General features: G+C 38.1%; 1 protein-coding gene across 4 annotated transcripts in view; it reads left to right on the plus strand.

The window, feature by feature from the left end:
- The window catches only part of si:ch211-59o9.10 (uncharacterized protein LOC561841 homolog), a 52,346-nt gene that overhangs the window by 28,215 nt on the left and 4,511 nt on the right, over positions 1-19,620 (plus strand). For all 4 annotated transcript variants that reach the window (XM_039761565.1, XM_039761564.1, XM_039761566.1 and 1 more), the window contains exons 7-9: positions 3,180-3,348; positions 5,956-6,062; positions 18,761-18,879. In XM_039761565.1, coding sequence (XP_039617499.1) covers positions 3,180-3,348; positions 5,956-6,062; positions 18,761-18,879 — 395 coding nt within the window. The remainder of the gene's footprint in view (positions 1-3,179; positions 3,349-5,955; positions 6,063-18,760; positions 18,880-19,620) is intronic.

The raw sequence follows: 19,620 nt of genomic DNA on the forward strand, positions 1-19,620 counted from the left end.
TGTTTCATTCATTGTGATATCAACTACAATTAATTAACATTAACGTTATCTAAATGTGGTAGAATGTTGTGGACAGCACAGGAAGCCAAATCATCCTTTTCTTCTTCTTCATATTGTGAGGTTTCTGAACTCTTTTATGATCCCCCAAACTCCCCACACAACGGGAACGACACGCTGAAGTGCGTCCGAAGCGCGATTGCCGCATCTGTGTAAGATTGTTTGACCGGAGCAGGACAACAGCAGGCTTACAGCGCTGCAGTGAAATGCCTGAGAAGCAAATCGTAAAAGATTGTGGTTGCGCTATAAGTCCCTGTCTTGCACCCCAAAACACGAGGCTTAGTCTCAATACTTTAGCAAAACCAGCTTTATTCATTCAGCTTGAAACAGGAACAGCAGGGTTCTTTATTGTAGCGTGATCTACCACTTTCCTATACTCGGACACAGCAGTCAGAAAGCACGGTGGTGCAGTGGTTCGTTCTATTTTCTGTACAACTCCTAGAGTCTTCATGTGATTCCCAAAATACAAACAATCTAAATGCAATTGCAACATTTTCTAAGTATGCTTTGGCTTATTTTCACACCACAAAGTGCATGTTACTTGAATCAGCAGCTCTGAACTAGTGCAGTGTATTAGTAAGTCTCTGCGTGCGTGCGTGTGTGTGTGTGCATTCTGTGAGTGAAAGGTGTCCTGATAATGATTGGTTCAAGCCACTGGATGAAGCTGCTGAAATGGCCTGCTCCTTCCTGCAATTGTGCAATGGAGGTGGAAAGTATGTCTTAATTAATGGAATGGGTATCTGCAGTGTTCTGTTTTCCTAACAGTCATTTTTAAGTTTTGAAATGATAAATTCTTTCCTTCTCTATGGAAAGGAAAATAAGAAAAATTGTGTACTTAGGCAGGGTCAGAAATTTTAAATCTTTGTGTTTGACAGTTATTTTTTTAATATATAAAAACTATATTGAATAAACTGTTTTCACATAACATAGTTTACATGTTAAGTAGTCTGTTTTGTGTATTTTATTTCACGTTGTTATTGACAACATGTGATAGTATAATATTGAAGTATTTGAACCCAGGATGTTCAAACAATGAGGTGGAAGTACATACGATCCCACCACCATGCATACATACGATCCCACCACCATGCAACCTTCTTTAGTAATACCTAGTTTTAATTCATAGTTACAGGGCATGTTTTGCACTTAAACTTACCAATATGCTAATATATTTATAGGCTTTTTTTCGTGAAAAGTTTTGTTTGGGGGTTGTTGGGAATAATTTTTTTGACCTTTTTCTTTTTTTTTTTGAGATTTCCTTCAACCAGATGTTACTGGCCTTGATTTGTTTAGCAGTGATCTAAAAGAGAGCTAGAAAGCTATTTAAATGTACCATGTGATTGTATGTGTCTATAATGCAATAACACATAATTGGATTTTTTTTCTGTGTGTGTGAGAAAATTGTGATCAGTCTTATCAGGGAATTCATTGTAATCTACAATGTCTCATCATATACTGTATATACTGGCATCTTAGTGCCCATTTACACCTAAATGTTTTTCTAGAGTTTTAAAACTAGATCAGAATGCTTCTAAACCACTTGAGAAGTTACTTTCAATTAAATGAGACTTGTTTCCATTTAAGTGTTTTAGCAGTGAGCTGTTTTGTTTTTAAAAAAAAAAAAAAAAACTCTTTCTTGCAGCAGTGTTTGAGCATTTTCAGCCAAATGCTTGTTCCATTTAAATCCATGGTAATGTTCATAAAAAAACTGGTAAAATAGAATAAAAGCATTCTGAAAGCATTTTTACAGGAAGTCAATCCATCTTCCCGAATAAAGCAGCTGATTGAAACAAAAAAAATGGCAGTTTTGTCCTGCATTGGTCTTCTAGCGACAGCTATTGAGAGACAGATTGAGGTACATAGCTTGTGTTAAAAAATTTCAAAAAAAGTTATAGGTATACAATGAGTTTTAATTAGATTAAAGTTTAGAACAGCTGTTTTGACTAGTAGGCAGAGTAGTACCACAGAGCTCTTCCTAACAACACCATATGGGATTTGCATGTGCCCACAATTAACAACTTTTCACCTTTATCCATCCCCATTCTGAGTCCCCAGAAGAACTTTGGCTGCTGCACTGCCAGACCACACTGTTTCAAAATATCTTTAGCAAATAACTTAAAAGTAAAAACCTAAACAGATATTGTTTTATTATGTTTCTGTTACTTGATTGCACACAACCCACTTTTTTTTTTTTTTGCTTGGCTATGCAACTGAGCCCTGAAAATGATTAGTACACCACCCACCATACGTGCTTCTTGCCTCACACCCAATGTTGCTATTATAATCACTGTCTGCCAGTATTCCTAAATTTGATAGATTAAATTTACCACTCAGCCCATGCAGCATGTAGCCCATTCTTGCGAAATAATGCAATATTTTGTTTTCCACATACTGTATCACAATAAGCTTATGTGCGTATCAACACCCATGTGTTATCCTGGGATTTTTCAGGATGCTGCCGGCTTTATAGAGAGTCCAGAATGTTCCTCTAAATATTTTTAGTCATGATGTAGCAACACCTGCTGTTCAGTACTGTGATTGGCAGGGTTACAAGCACTAGTCATAGAAGATGTTCTGGAAGCACGACAACAACCTTATAGCCTACAAATTGGAAATGGAAACTTACCCTGCAAAACACTCAAGGTGCACAAAATAAGCCTGAAGAACTTTAAAACGCTCAAGTTTAAATATTAATAAAAGAAGCAAACAAAAAATATTTTAATCAAAATTATTTAATACCAGAAGCTGCTTTAGTGTGTGTGTTTTTTGGTAAAGGTTTCTTCATTTATTATTTTGTAACCAGTCTTTAAATCTTCTGATAGTACAGTGAAGATGGGGCTGTATTTCATCTTGTGTGATCCGTGTTAATGCTTTACTTTCTGTTGGGTGACTATTGCCTGAATTACTTCCAAACAATTGTAGGGGCTGGGGGGGGCAGCATTTACATAGCTGAAAGAAATTTGTTAGAATGTTATATCAGATAATATAAGAACATTCTGTGAATGTTTATTATTGTATCTACGTGGTGTCTCTTGTTTTTACATACTGTTTCAAATAAATTCTGCTGAATTTTCACTTCCCCCCTTTTTTTTTCTTTTTTTTTTTTCTTCATTTTTCATTAGACAGCACCAGAACCTGTAATAGAGTTCTGTTGCATTCCAGGCTGTTCTGTTAATGCTCCCAGGGAGTTTGGGTACTGCTCAAGACCAGGATGCAGTGAAAGTGGTGTCTTGCGACACAGTGCTCCTAGAACCTTTGACCATCATTTGGTGATGTTTCAAAGTTCTGCAGGTGAGAAGATTGATGGAGAACTTTAATCTCTTACCTGACTGAAATAACTGATGTCAAAATCTAAATGGTGTAATGTCCTCAAAAGACTTCTGGGATGTTTTGCTTCCCCTCACTGTTTAGGCTAAGTTTCTGTGATAGTCATAATTTTATATTGATATTTGTTTCTTTGATTATGATCTCAAACTGTTCATTTTTAAGAAATACATCAGAGGATTACATTTTAAAGTACTACTCTAGCAACAGAGAGTATGTGTGGTTCAGTATGCATCCATGTATAAAGAGGGAAATGGCATCAATCTAATCTGCTCTTAAAAAAAAAAAAAAAAAGATTAAAAACACACTAACAATTATGTTAGCTGTTTACGGTAGCAAGGTTTTAAAGAAATTAAACATTTTTAAAATGTACATAACCCCTTAAAGTGTGGTGGTGTTGTTATTGTTATTTACGGTTCAGCTTGCAGAAAAAATTACCCTGTTAATGCAGGGTCTGCAGCTCTTAGTCAGTTTGCACTCTCTTACTCTAATGCACAGTTTTCACTGAGGGAAGTAGACTATGCTAAATAAATAGAAAAAAAATCTTATTTTTTTGAATAGATGGATCTTTTTGTCCCCAGAGGGGAGGCTTTTTATAGAAGTTCTTTAAATACGTACACACATATAAATAGATAAATATGTACACACACAGAGCATGGTCTGAACACACACCAGAATGGCTAAAAAGAAAAAACTTCTGACTTGGCAGTCACAGTGATGGTGAGGAATTATGCTGGCGTATTGCTGCTGTTGTTATAAAGGAACCCTGTAGCATTTCTTGACACACTTCTGCAAAGTAATTCATTGACTGAAAGTACTCGGTGTTAGTGTGTCTGAGAGAGGATGTGTTGAATTGTTCATATTGTCACTCGGGTTTATTTTCATTCCCTCCTTTGCTCCTACCTCCAGGGAGTCCAGAGTGTGTCCCATAACTGAGCCTGTCCTCTTAATTAACTTGCTGATTTGGGTGGGGGTCTCCTGAAGTGATGTTAGCACAGCATACCATTTCTGAGAAAACTGCATTGGCCATCATAGAGTTGTGCATGATGTGAAGGATTTCCCTACTCACATTAAATGAACATGGTCTCCTAAGAAGCTCTGCCCTTTCTTGTATAGTTCCTCAGTGTTACAAGACCAATCCGACCTGTTACAGCACATCTGCTACCTGAATAGTGACCATACATAGAGGCTTTTTGGTGCAGCAAAACTAAGTTCTCCACCTGAGTCCTATAGTCTTGTCTCATCTCCCTTAGATACACCCAATAAGTGCAAAACCATTTGAGAATGTCTGCAAGTGGAATGGCCTTGTGTTATATTTATAGTCAGCAGTGTACAGATTGAAGAGAGAATGAGAAAGGACTGATCCTTGTGGTGCTCCAGTGTTGCTCACATTCGTATCAGAAATATAGTCCTTGAGTCTCACAAACTGTGGTCTGCCGTACAGACAGTCCATTATCCAGGACACACATGCCCATCCAGCTGCATATCTTTGCAATTGTTCCCTGGTTGGATGATCCTGAAGGCCCTGTAGAAATCAAAATACCTAATCCTTACAGTGCTGCTAGATTTGATTTCATTTAATAAACAGTTTATGCTGTTAAAATTTAAAAATGCTGTAAAAGCTAGATCTTTACCTGAAAAGGTTACTACTGATACTTGCTATTCAATAACAGTTAAATATGTGAAGGTAATACAGTAAAAAAAATTATATACTTGATCTGGCATCTAATGATATCTCAGCCTTTAATGCAGTGTCTGTAGACTGAATCACTTATTGTTATCGGTTATAGTGAAGTAATTGGATGGATACTGTACTCTGAACAAAGGCTTGTTTTGGCCAGTGGCTCTTTGTCATTGTTATGTAACATGCCGTATGTTGTCATTTGTCTGTTGTCCTCTGCTTGTCTGTTAGGCACATTGTTGATTCTTAGGAAAATCGGGATGTACCTTGTGGCATAAACCTAATCAGTGTTAGCTGTCTTTTACTTTGCAGATTTCTGGAACAAAGGCTCTCTCCTTGAAAGAAATATTTACTTACCTATTTGCTATTATATATCCAAAAAAATCAGGGCATGTGGAAAAGTTCACATATTTATACTTCACACTGTTAGTTTTAGGGGAAAGCTATGTATTCTTGAATGGAAAACCTCCCACATCCCAGGGTAGCAGTCAGAATCTGCATGTTTTATGTCCATTCCGAAAGGCACACAAGTTACCCATTACTGTTGAATCAGGACAAAAATTGAGTTCCGTATCAATAACAGCTTTCGGACAACAGTACTGGTACTGAAATGGTACCAAAGCAAATAAAGGGGAAAAAAAGTGTTTATGTACAGTATACAGTACATACGCCTATATATAAATATTTTAAATGTGTAAATATATATTATATAATTCATATAAGTTTTTATTCAGGTGTAATCTTGCAAAGTTTTACTCTACTCCGGGTATCACCTTTGGTTTTTGATGCACTGGAGGAAAATTGACCTTGTATATATCCTTTGAGATCAATCCAGTCTGAAACAGTGCTAAATTTTACCTACATTTTCAACTTTTTTTTTTTTTTTTGTGTAGCAAATGTTTCTCTGTCTGTAAATAGAAGAAACCAAGGCACACGACGAAGATGGCCAATGCATACCCTGCAAGATATACTTGATGACAGCCAAGGCGATCACTATGAGGTAATTTTCAAAATTATCATTTTGATGTTTTGAAAGAATTTTGTCCTTTCACATTGGCTGCTATGTATAGGGGTTTTAACATTTCAAATTGGCTCTGTCATTCATAGAAAAAGTACCTAAATTTAAAGTGAAGAAATGCTGAATTTAACGTGAAGAAATGCTGGATTTAAGGAATTTTGCATTACTTCAGAAGAAGATCATATCAGAATACTAGGGGGCTATGTGCCAGACACTTCACGCCTCTGCTGCTCCTGCATGGTTAAACGGATGTAAATACTTTTTAAACTTCTGTCTTTGATATATCCGTCTTTCAAAACTATTATCGCTGACAACTCATCACATGTTGGCTTATTATATATACAAGCGTGATCTTTTGGATTCATATAGAAATCCATGAAAACTTCTTTGTACGTGTTTTGCAGATAAATTTTGTTTTAAAGTGCGATAATTTTGGACCTATGGATTTGTCTCCATTATTTGCTGTGGAATGTCTAATACTTCTGATCGTTTAACTCTTTTGATCCTATGTTGCATCGCTTTTCCGTGATCATAAATATAAACCTGACCAAATTGTGGTTTCATCGAAATGAAATTTAATTGTTTTTGTTTTTAATTGTTGCAGGACCACAGAGTCTCATAGTGTATGGTCCACTATTGTGTAAATCTACGTTTTGAGCATTGAATGATGCGAATGTGAACAGATTGTTGTAGACTTGGATATTTTGCCTAAAGTGTTTGTGGATTTCACTTTCACCAAACAATAAAAATTCTTGCCGGTAATGCCTCTACATTGGGAAAAAACACTACTTTTCCCTGATGGCAACACGAATTAGACGATCTAAAAGTTTCTGACTTAAACTTTAAAGCCAAACAATATCTACATATCTCCATATATTCGATCTCTTTTCGCTGTTCTATATTTCACCAAGTAATTTCCATTTGTTTGTGCTAATGCAATCTTGACTATCAGTTTTTTTAGACTTTCGAATTTTAGTACTTTCATAATCTCTAACCCGCTCTGCATGTGTATCACACCAATGTTTTTGAACCTCTTTACGACATTCAACTTTGCCTTCTACTCTCTTATTTCTGACCCCGCTAGGTTTACAGTTCCACTTGGTCCTGGCTGATTATTACTTTCCATATTTTCTTTTTTTGAATTTTTTTTCTTCTCCTCTGCCACACAATTAAGTTTATATTCATTAAATGAACAGAGAGAATTGCTTACCTAAATCTGTTAGCAGGAAGGTATGTAAGTTTAACTCTTTTAGGGCTGAATTGTCGTCTTTTCTCCCAGGGCTGAATATTTTTCCAAAAACTAATTTAAAAAAAAAACAAAAAAAAACACAAAGCAATGGTTTAATATATCAAATCAACAAAAAATACTTGTTTTTGACAAATGTTACTGTCTTGCATGTTGTATGAGCCTGCATACTATATGATTTCACATACATATCACATACATGTTACACAGTAAAGTCCTGTAAAGTATATCACTCAAAGCAGCCGATTGCTTGCATTGCCACATTGCACTGCTTATGTGTTGCACTGTTGCCTCCTTTTAAATTTTGTGTTGCACTTTCTCACATATATTGTTAGTGTGTACTTTAGAGAGAAGTCACCCATTTGACATTGTGCCATGCCACTGCCACCAAGTTTTCTGCTTACATTCTGGCTTCAACTGTGAAGGCATGTGTCTCCTGTTCGCACTCACTGTGCCACAAGCTCAAATTCCCCTGCTCTGTAGCTCCATGAACAGTTCTGGTCATGTATAAAAATTGTCCATGTACACAACATGACCCAGATTTCATAGCCATGAAGCAGCTCCAGCACAACCTGACTTGTCAAGGGACAGTTCTCTTTTTGAAAGACGTTCCTGTATATGTAATTACTTTCAGGCAGAAACCAGCGTTTGCTTCTGCCAGTTCACAATCCTTTATGCCATACTTTGTGGGCTTGTCTGGCATATATTGGTGGAAAAAAGGTGTCCCTTCTATTTTATCATAGATTCATCCACAGACAAATCACGGCCAGGCTGATAAAATTGTTTATATGTTGTTTCCACAGTGTCAAGCAGGGGCTGAACTTTATACATGGGGTTGTAGCCTGGCTCACCCCTTGGGATTTGTTTCTGGTTATCACAGAAGTGAATAAAACTTTTGCAGCAGCACGTCTTTCTCATCTCTATTTGTAATGCCACAAAACCCTTTATCTCGTCTCTTGTTGTGGGTTTCCACTTTGAAAAAATGAGAATACGGTGCAAGTGCAGCCCGCGATTCAAAAAATTGCTCTGCATACCTGTTTGTCTTGTCTGACAGTAGCTGAAAAGCAGCATCAGGAAAGAACAGCCTGTAGTAGTCCAGCAGCTGGTAATGTGTAGTGTCCAACAGCAAGCCGTGAAGTCTGGTAGCCAGTTTGGCTCCCACGGATCAATGTCTGGGTATTCCTCCCACACGAACCTTGCCTTAGATAGTTCCTCACTCTCTCTTGCTCGATCTCCTGATCACTGTCCACAAAATCAGAAATTCTGAAAAATCAGAGTCCGACTCTGCGATAATGCGCAAAACATTGTCTGCTGAGTATTTTCTTTTCTGCACTCGCTTCGCTCCGTTGTGAGATGTCGATGCCATCTTGCCTTTGTTTACATTTCATAACTCGCGCACATGCAAGGATTAGATGCTGAGTCAATGAGTCAAAGCAGAGAGGGAATGCCTGTGATGTGAGAGAGTAATGTTGCCATTAACAGCTGATTGTTGCCCTCTACCCCGCCTGTCGACAAAAGTTGACATCCGCCCTAAAAGAGTTAAAGGAAAACCTCCAATCAATTACGTGTGAAGGGTAGGAGGTCATTTGTTTTATATAGCATTCATATTTTTATAACTGGATGCATCATACTGTAAAATAAGACCATGTTTAAGCAGTATATCTGAATAAGGAAAAACTCATTGGTACCAGAATTAAAGGTGAAATTAGAATTTGCTTGAAATGTATAGAGATTACTTTATAGAATTTAAGAGTTAACATATGACACCCTTAAAGAAGAGAGAGTTGAGAATGTGAAGAAAGGAGCAATGATCCAAAGTATATCACTTTATTTATCAAAAATGTTGGATATAATATTATAACTTGAGCATACATAAACACCTTTTAGAACCCACTTGGTGATCTTTATTGTTAATGGAACTGTTGAGTAATATAGCAGAAGAGACTTCAGAAGTGTACAGAATCAATAGATATCTCAATTTTATTCCAGATTCATCTTGTTTGCATCTGAACTAGAAAATATCTGCAGTCATGTTAGCTGGCGATTAGCATGTTAGTGACCCAAAACACACTGCCAGCATATAACTAAGAAATATATTGGGACAAAAAAGCAGAATGGTCTAGGATCAATCGTCTGCCCTTAAAAAACAAAAAGTACTGATCAGATGCATCCAAAGGTTAAGTGAACAGTTTCACCTAAACAGGGTAAAAACACAAAAAATTGTATTAATATAAACATTTAAACAATCTGGCATCTCTTCACATACAGTACCTACTTTAATCTGACTCTGTTTAAATTTTTTGACATACCCAAACTAGATTAGATTTATTTTCTGTTTGTATGTAAACTGCAAAAAGTAGCATAAAATATCAAAATTCAGATTCATATTTGTATTTGGATGTGACCTGTGGTAACTAGATATGCTGGGATTGATCAGCCGCCGTTCTAAATTGGCTGATGTTTCTCTACAAAAGACTCAATCAGTAAATTGGCCAATCAAAAACTGATCTTTTCAGCCCCTGTTTTTCTAGGCTTTATGGTAATTTAGTTGCAGAGCAAGGTGTTGTAGCTCGTTTCAAGAGACTGAGTCAACAAGAGACAACTGGACCATTAGCCTGTACGTTAAAGAAAGTGGAGTATTAAACAGAGAAAAAGGAATTGGTAAATTCTTCCTGTAAATTTAACAAGCGGCAAGAAAAGCTACTTTAATGAATTCAGACCTTTTTATTTTGTATTTTGAAGTAAAACAGACAGTGTTTGAGTTTGGACAGCAAGCTTGTTTTAAGTGCAGCAGCTTACATTTTTAATTAGAAAAAGAAAAGACAAAGGCAAATTTGAAATTTGTGCTTAGTAAATAATAGGCTTGTTAACTTAAAAGAGAAATGTGTCTTTTACTTAAAAACTTGTTAAGCATGTTACTGTTTTGTCTTCTTGATAAAGAACTTGTGAACATTTGATACACTTTTTAACACTAGAATCCCTGAAGCCTCTGAAAATTATTTGTAATGCTGGGCAACCTTAATTTTACTTGCACCTCACCACAACATTAATTGTGCGCACTGATGGCATCTTTGCTTTGCAAATGTGTCAATCGGCCTCTGGCAGGTAGCCAGCCTACTATCCCATCCCCACAGAGGCAGCTGAAGTCAGACACACATACTCCTAGCTCAAGTCTGTTTATCTGCGAGTGAGATGCCTGGAATTTAGGAATGCACCGAAATGAAATTCTTGGCCAAAGCCGAATAATAATGAAATGCTTGGCCGAAGGCCGAATACCGAACGCGGTGTTTCACATTTTTTTCCATTTATTTTGCCAGTTTTTTCACCATTACAATAATTAAATAGTAAAAATTTGCTTTTTACTATTTTGTGTTGCTTTTCAGAGAAATAAATCAAATAACAAAAATACAATTTCAGAATATTTATATAACACTGAACATTTTTTTTAACATTCCAGCAGATATTATAAAAACAAAGCACAATATAACTTAAAATAAATAAATTAGTAAAATAAAAAAATATTTTTATTTGGCCATCTTTGAAGCCCCCCTTCTTGAATAGCCTATGTTAGGCCTGTAACTGACTGCTGAAAGAATGTAACTCTGTATGTCTACAACAACAAATGTGCATTGAATAGTGCAAAAAATGTGGATGAACCCACAACAAATGAATAACTGTCCTAGACATAAGCCTACTTAGCCTACTTCTTCAGGAAAAGTGGCAGGGTCTTCTTTTTGAAAAGTAGCTTCTCTGCTTTCTCACATGATAGTCGGTTCCTCTTCTCATCGATGACATGAGATGCAGCACTAAACAGTCTCGCGCTGTCGGTGCTTGTGCATGGAGCAGACAAGTACCTGCAGAATAGTTGACATTTTTATTGCAGTTTTCTGACAGTTGCTCATTTCAAAACGAACAATGTCTTCAAGATAATGAAATGGTTGAAACCAAGTGTAGGCCTACTATTTTACTACACTGAAAATATTTAAATTTTCACAAAATACATAATATAAAATATAGGTAGTAACACTTTACAATGTTTCCTTTTGTTAACATTATTGCATTAACTAACAATGAGCAATACATTTGTTATGGTATTTATTAATCTTCGTTAATGTAAGATAATAAAAAATTTGTTCATGTTAGTATAAGTGCATTAACAATTTTAACAAATAGGCCTACCACTTTTGATACTTTTTAATTCAAAAATTAAAAATGTGATACTTAGTTTTAATACTGTATTAGTAAATGTTAACATTAAGATTAATAAATGCTTTTAATAAGGGTTTTTCATTGTTAGTTAATGTTAAAAATAGAAACTACTTATAAAGTGTTACCATAATCCAAAATATAAATAAAATCTTAAATTAATTTCCCATAGAAGTAGCCTACCTGCGTGCCATCTGCGCCAGGTCGGGAAAGCGGCCTTGATTTGTCCTCCAAAATTCGAGAGGGTTATTGCTCCTGGGGATGGGGACTTCTGAGAGATAACCATCTAACTGTTGAGCGGTTGAGCTTGTCCTTGCAAATGGGTTATTCTCTTGGAGGATCTCATCGAACATGTTCAGACAGCGAGACTGTGCGCGGCTCATCTGTAGTACGAGCCCGTTTACTCTCTGCGCTGTTTTCATCTCCTGGGCTGTGCATCACCTGACCGTTTCCATCACCTAGCGGCTTTCCCAAATCCAACTCGGCCTGGATCATTTCTCGTGTGCGCAGCTTTTCCCCACATCCAAGTAATGATCTTTATATCGTGGATCAAGCACAGTCGCGATGCAGTACAGGGGTTCTGAGTCCGCCTGACTAAATCGTGTGCTGACAGCTTCCAAGAGCGCACTTTTAGTTGTTTTAACTCCGTGGTCTGTTTCAGCCTCTTTGTTTAAAAGACGCTTTAGTGCTGCAAGTAAAGGTATGACGTCTGCCACAGATGCATCAGATGAGCTTATCTCTTTTGTTATCTGCTCAAAGGGGGCAAGAAGAGAGAGAACGTTCTCGATTAACACCCACTGGTATGCGGTGAATGTCACGGGCAGGTCATGATCTGCTATGTATGTAGCCAAAACTCGCTTTTGTGCAAAAAGGCTTTCCAGCATATAATATGTACTGTTCCACCTTGTGCTCACATCTTGTTGGAAACGTTTTTGTGGCGTTCCGAACTGTTCTTGGATAGATTGTAGGCGCGCATAGGCAAGCGGTGAATGTTTAAAATGGCCAACAATTTTCCTGCCTATTGCTATCACATCTGCTATACTGCGCTGACTTAACAATCCCTCGTTGACCGCCAGTTGAATTGTGTGTGCCATACACCGTATGCCTTTCAGATCACTATCTTCCATGGCTTTAGCAATGTTTCTTGCGTTGTCACTGACTACCGCATGCACTTTAGATCGGTCAATACGCCAAGTGTCAAACATGTTGGCGAACGCCTCGGATATGGCTACAGCTGTATGGGACCCTCTAAACTCTTGTGAGTGAAGCACAATCTTTTGTAGCTTGAAATCTGTGTCGATCCACTGCGCAGTTAAACTCTGCATACTGATGAGGCTCACATCCGAGCTCCAAATATCAGTCGTGAAGCTGAGGGCTGCAATATCTGTAGCCAAGAGCTCATGGACGTGAGTTGAAACGACGTTATACATCTCAGGTAAGCACACGTCTGAGAAATGCCGTCTACTAGGCATGGTGTAACGGGGCTCAATATGGTCTATAAGCCTGCGAAATCCAACATCCTCTACAACAGAGAATGGTTGATCATCCAATGCGATGAATTCCATTATCCTTTTAGTAATACCTTTAGCTTTGGCACTGTCATTGGCAAACTTTTTTGCCTTTTCTAAGAAGTCGGCCACAGATGGAGTTGGTGTCCTATGACTGGGAGGAGCTACTTTCCTTTTCGTTGCTGCTGTTGCCGTAGCCGCTGCCGTGTCTTTCTCGTACTCTGCATGATGTTCGGGGTGTCTTGATTTTAAGTGATAAATTAAACTTGAAGTGCTGTACCTTTTTGCAGATGCACCCCCTCTGGACAATTCAGCAGAACAGTGTCTGCAAATGGCCCTTTTTGCCTCTTTCTCTGACGCTTTAAAGTGCTTCCACACTGCTGACATTTTTGCTGCATAAAGCACGCGCCTCTCACTCTACGCGGGTTACTATTTGATCGCGTCATTAAAAACGTCATTGTTCGGCAAAATTTATTCGGCCTTTTTACTTATTCGGCCGAACACTGAAAGTGCTTTTTTTGGCTATTTTCGGCTGAATAATTTCGGTTGCCGAACATTCGGTGCATCCCTACTGGAATTGTATAGGAAATAATACATTGTTGTTTGAAATATATACATTTCATGTATGTTCCATGTCTACAGCGATCTATGTAAATGTAATATGCAAGGCAAGGAATTTTGAAAACATAACTAAAACAGAAAATGTTGATGTGAAGTATGTAATATGTAGATAATAAGTAGATTATCTACATAATCTATCTAATAAGTAGATAGGTCTGGCCTGCCTGGTAGGTTTAAAGCCTGGATCTATCAGCATTCAATCCTGCCCCGGGTCCTATGGCCTCTGCTGGTATATGCAGTCCCATTGTCAACAGTTGAGTCCTTTGAAAAGAAGATCAGCAGCTTTCTTCGGAGGTGGTTGGGACTCCCACGCAGCCTTACCAGCGCAGCACTGTATGGAACTAGGAACATCCTGCAGCTACCATTTAGAGGCCTCACGGAAGAATTCATGGTAGCACGCACCAGAGAAGTCCTACAGTACAGGAACTCAAAGGACTGTAAGGTGTCAGCAGCTGGCATTGAGGTGAGGACAGGCAGGAAGTGGAGGGCAGAGAAGGCTGTGGAGGTGACAGTCACGCCTGAGACAGAAGGCTCTGGTTGGCACCGTGGCAACAGGTAGAGCAGGTCTGGGCTACTTCCCAAAGACCCAGGTCGGCAAGGCCCAGGTCAAGGAGAGAATCCATCTACTCCAGGAAGAGGTCCGAGCAGGGGTGGAGGAAGAGAGATTGAGCAGGGCAGTAGGACGCCGGCAACAGGGTGCGTGGACAAGGTGGGAGAGCACTCTCCAGCGTAGAATCACATGGTCGGACATCATGCAGGGAGATTTCTTTCGTGTCCAGTTCCTGGTGCAGGCGGTCTACGATGTCCTGCCAAGTCCAGCAAACCTCCACGTCTGGGGAAAGAGCGAGACACCATCCTGCCCACTTTGTTCAGGAAGAGGCTCTCTAGAACATCTACTAAGCAGCTGTCCTAAGGCATTGGCAGATGGACGCTACCGGTGGCGCCATGACAAGGTGCTCAAGGCAGTTGTTGAAAGCTTGACTGCAGCCATCAAGAAAAGCAAACACATCCACGGCCCTAAGAAGTCCGTTACCTTCATTAAAGCAGGAGAGCAATCCCAGGCAAAGGCAGTAACAACAGGCCTCTTCCACACAGCCTCTGACTGGCAGCTGCAGGCTGACTTGGGAAACCAACTAAAGTTCCCGCAGCAAATTATAACTACACAACTCCGGCCAGACATGATCATTACATCTGAGGCCTCAAAACAGCTGATCATGCTGGAACTGACAGTGCCTAGGGAGAGGAAATGTGCCAAGTACCAGGAGCTGGTACAGGAGTGCAGGGGCAGAGGCTGGAGGGTACTCTATGAGCCCATAGAAATAGGTTGCAGAGGATTTGCAGGACACTCGCTCTGTAGAGTCCTCACACGGTTGGGCATAACAGGAGCGGCCAAAAAGAGGGCCATTAAATCCGCAAGTGAAGCCGCAGAGAAAGCCTCAAGGTGGCTTTGGATGAAGAGGGCCGATCCGTGGATTGCTACTGGGACACAAGTTGGGGAGTGATCAACCCCGGCTGGGTCACCTGAGCGAGGGTGTATGATGTTGCGAGACCCGAAACGCCTGATGACCTCAGGATACAACACTGATGATGTGTCCCAGTGCATCCAGGTGATGTTTCTTATACTGTGAAGAATGAAGTCCAAATATCAAATAAACACTTTCACAAAAGGTATAATAATATACAGTTGAGATATATATATATATATATATATAGGCCTGAATATAATTGAAAATCTGTGGTGTGAGTTAGAGAGCTGTCCATGCTCGGAAGCCATCAAACCTGAATGAACTAGAGATGTTTTGTAAAGAGGAATGGTCCAAAATACCTTCAACCACAATCCAGACTCTCATTGGAACCTACAGGAAGCGTTTAGAGGCTGTAATTTCTGCAAAAGGCGGCTCTACTGAATATTGATTTCATTTCTTTTTTGTGGTGCCCAAATTTATGCACCTCCCTGATTTTGTTTGAACAATTATTGCTCACTTTCTGTAAATCCAATAAACTTCATTTCACTTCTCAAATATCACTGTGTGCGTCTTCTATATGATATATTTAACTGACATTTTTTTATCGTAACAACCAACGATTTATACAGGAAAATAATGACTATTAACAAGGTTGCCCAAACTTTTGCATCCCACTGTAAGTGTGCTTTTATTCAAGAGTAAAACCAAAGAAAAGGAAATTGTTCAGTGTACATGTTGCTGTCTGTGTGAAAACTGAAGCCTAAGTATCAATCGATATGAAGTAAAGACGTTTGCATCTTTCACAGTGGAAATGTGGCAACCTCGCGTATATGTGTTTTGCTGGAGCAGGGGTAAGAACTGCTGCTTCATAATCAAGACGTTGATGGTTTGATATTGGGTGCTTCCTGCATTTAGCACTTTGACTGGTGGGCTGCTATTATTGTTACTACATTTGTGGCCAAAAGTTTTGAGAATGACACAATTATTGCTTTTCACAAAGTTTGCTGCTTCAGTGTTTTTATATCCTTTTTGTCAGATGTTTCCGTGATATACTGAAGTATAATTACAAGCATTTAATAAGTTTCAAAGGCTTTTATTGAAAATTACATTAAGTTTATGCGAAGAGTCGATATTTGCAGTGTCGGCCCTTCTTTTTAAGACCTCTGCAATTCGCCCTGGCATGCTGTCAATCAACTTCTGGGTCAAATCCTGACTGATGGCAGCCCATTCTTGCATAATCAATGCTTGGAGTTTGTCAGAATTTGTGTGTTTTTGTTTGTCCACCTGCCTCTTCAGAATTGCCCACAAGTTCTCAATGGGATTAAGGTCTGGGGAGTTTCCTAGCCATGGACCCAAAATTTTGATGCTGCGAAAGGCATGGTTTGTTACCAAACTGTTCTTGGATGGTTGGGAGAAGTTGCTCTCGGAAGATATTGTGTTACTTTCTCTGATGTTTATAATCTCTGTGATTCAGAGCAGTGTTCCTCTCTAACTATCAAAATTAATTGTAATATTTCTCAAGGACTTTCTTGATGGAGCAGTTTCTTTAAATTGCCTGCTCAACTTAATAATATATGGACTTAAATATACAGCCAGGTTTGTTCATCTATGCAGTGTATACTTAATAATAGAGATACAGTAATTTATTAAAAGTTTTAGAAAGAATGTTTGGTTATTCTGTTTTGTGAATTGCTAATGTAGTATCATGCATCTATGTAATGTTGGCATTAAAAGCTTTACTATGGAAACATTTGCTGTTGTAATAACTAGTATTCTTTGGTGCATTGAATGTTTGCCAGAATTAGCTACTGAGTTTTTCTTTCTTTATCCTATGCTTATTAACAATAACTGCATGTGTCATATAAATAGTTGTATTGTGAGCTGAACCATTACATTGGACATGCATCCCCATCTCCACAAATATTCCTTGGAAGTAATTGTCCCCGTCATGTTTCAGTACGTGAAACAATTATCATGGGGATGGAGGAATTCCACTTTTTAAAGCTGTGATTGGTTTCTGTTGCCATTGCAGTCGCTTGTCTGTAAATGTGACAATACTGCTGCTTCTTCTACTACTACACTCACTGTCCTCAAATGCATTATTTTGCATATATTTGATGAAGGTGAAGACCAAATTAAAGCAGAACATGCATCTAAGTTGAATAGTATTAGTTAAAACCTTAGCACAGTTTTACTGTGATTTTGAAATCTGAGATTCAAAAGTGTGTATATAAATTTTTGTGCAGGAAATCTTAATAGTTCCATACTAAAGGGAAGGATATCTTGCGTGTCTTTCTGTCGCGTGGTGAAAGTTTTTCTGAAACCTGCAAAAAATAAAACGCACGGTTTGAAATGTGTAAATAAAATACATGCATCACACTGTATCTAAACAAATTTTAAAACTGGTAGTTCTTGAAAATATATCATTGTTTGCTATATTAACTAAAAAATGAAAGTTACAAGCTGTTTGTATACCTGCTAGTATACCTACCTATGCTGTTTCCAGTGTATTAGACAGTTAAAGCTTTCTGATGTTGGTCACCAACAGACATTGTTGCATATTTGGAAGTTGTCTTTAGTGAAGGTGGTGTACAAGATCAAGTGGTTAACATAACAGTTAGTTACATATTTTTGGTTTTCCAGTTGGTGCATAGCTAGGTTAAGTGATGTCCTCAGGGGTCACTCGGAGTATGATACAGTAACTGCACTGATAGCTTCTTACTGTTCCTAAATATCTCTCTCTCTCTCCCATTTAGATATTCCAGAATTTTCAATTATTTACTGAGATAGTAGTACTGTTTCTTCCACATTGTGTGTTATATTAATTTAGTACCTCAAAAGTAACAGACCATCAGTTTATCCAATACTGCTACTTTTTCTATACCTTTTGCTATACAGTAATCCCTCCTTGATCCTCTTCAAAAGAGTGCAGCGTCAGGAGCAGAGAATATCAGAGAGAGAGAGAAAAGTAAACAATCAAAAATCAATAGGGCTGTTGGGCTGAAGGTAGTCTTTCAGCATTTTTTTTAGAGGAGTGTCCGTATCTTCTAAGCAAACAGCCCCTCTGCTCACACCCCCTCCGTCAGGAGCAGAGAATATCGGAGAGAGTGAGAGAGATGGAGAAAAGCAAACAATCAAAAATCAATACGGGCTGTTAGAGCTTTTAAGTGTGCGAAGATTTTTATTTAATACGTAATACGTGCTCTGATTGGGTAGCTTCTCAGCCATCCGTCAATAGCGTCCCTTGTATGAAATCAACTGGGCAAACAAACTGAGGAAGCATGTACCATAAATTAAAAGACCCATTGTCCTCAGAAATCCACGAACCAGCGAAAAATCCATGATATATATTTAGATATGCTTACGTTTAAAATCCGCAATGGAGTGAAGCCTCAAAAGTCGAAGAGCAATATAGCGAGGGATCACTGTATACCAGTTTCCTCTAATTTTATATTCTGTGCTTTTATGATGTGCAGATCTCTTAAATTCATATTAAAATTTGTGAGGTACACTTGTAAAGTCCTGCTTATAAACATAATCTTGTTTTCACCTTCCATGGATATTTACTTTTAATTACTTTTTATATAAAATTAAAGATTTGATTTATTTAACTTTTTGCTCTTATTTTGAAAGGAGCTTCTGTCTTTAGAGGAGAGACTTGGCGAAGTTGTAACAAAGAAAATGAGCTCCGCGCAGATAAACTGTTTACCTACCAAAACCTTTAACTCTGCGAGTGCGGCTGGAAAGACAATGTGAGTACAAAGTGCTCTGAGCAGTCTGATAATTTAATTGTATTGAGAAAGTTTTAAGCATGACATGGCTAAAATGTAAAATATAGCCTCCTTATCCTTTGATGTATGTAATTTAAAGTCTGCCTTTTATATAATAATAAGGTAATGCTTGTAGACACTTGTTGTAAATGAAGAGCAAAACTACTCTTTGGGTTATATAACAAACATTTTTGTTTATGGTCATATTTTAGTAATTCTTGTTTTTTTTTTTTTGTTTTTTTTCCACACTTTTATCCAAGTTAATTTGTTACATATACTGTAGTATGTTTGGAGCAGTTACTGCACACAGTCTTCCAGACAGTACTTACCCCAAAACCAAGTCATGTTTTAGGACATAGTGTTTGGTTTTCTTCAAAGTAGCAGATTCCATGTTTGTCTGTCTATCCCCAGATCTACTCTTGGGTCATTTTCATTCATTAAATTGCCTAGTTGGTCTGTGGCAGAATGTTAAATTTGTGTCTACAGCTGTTAAGTAAAGTTACTGTCTAGCAATCCTTATTTAAAACAGTGGGTACAGAAAGCGTATAAAGAATAGCGTTTCTTTGAAAATTTGCACCGAACAACTAAAACTGTATAGTATAGTAAAGCATGAGTCTGTGTGTGTTTTATTTACAGCATTAACATAATTTCAGAGTAATGTGTTGTTTTTCCCCACATATAACTTGGACAAACCTATGTTCAAAATGACAAGATATGTATTGA

Source organism: Polypterus senegalus, chromosome 8 (assembly GCF_016835505.1).
Source record: "Polypterus senegalus isolate Bchr_013 chromosome 8, ASM1683550v1, whole genome shotgun sequence".
Lineage (NCBI taxonomy): Eukaryota > Metazoa > Chordata > Cladistia > Polypteriformes > Polypteridae > Polypterus > Polypterus senegalus.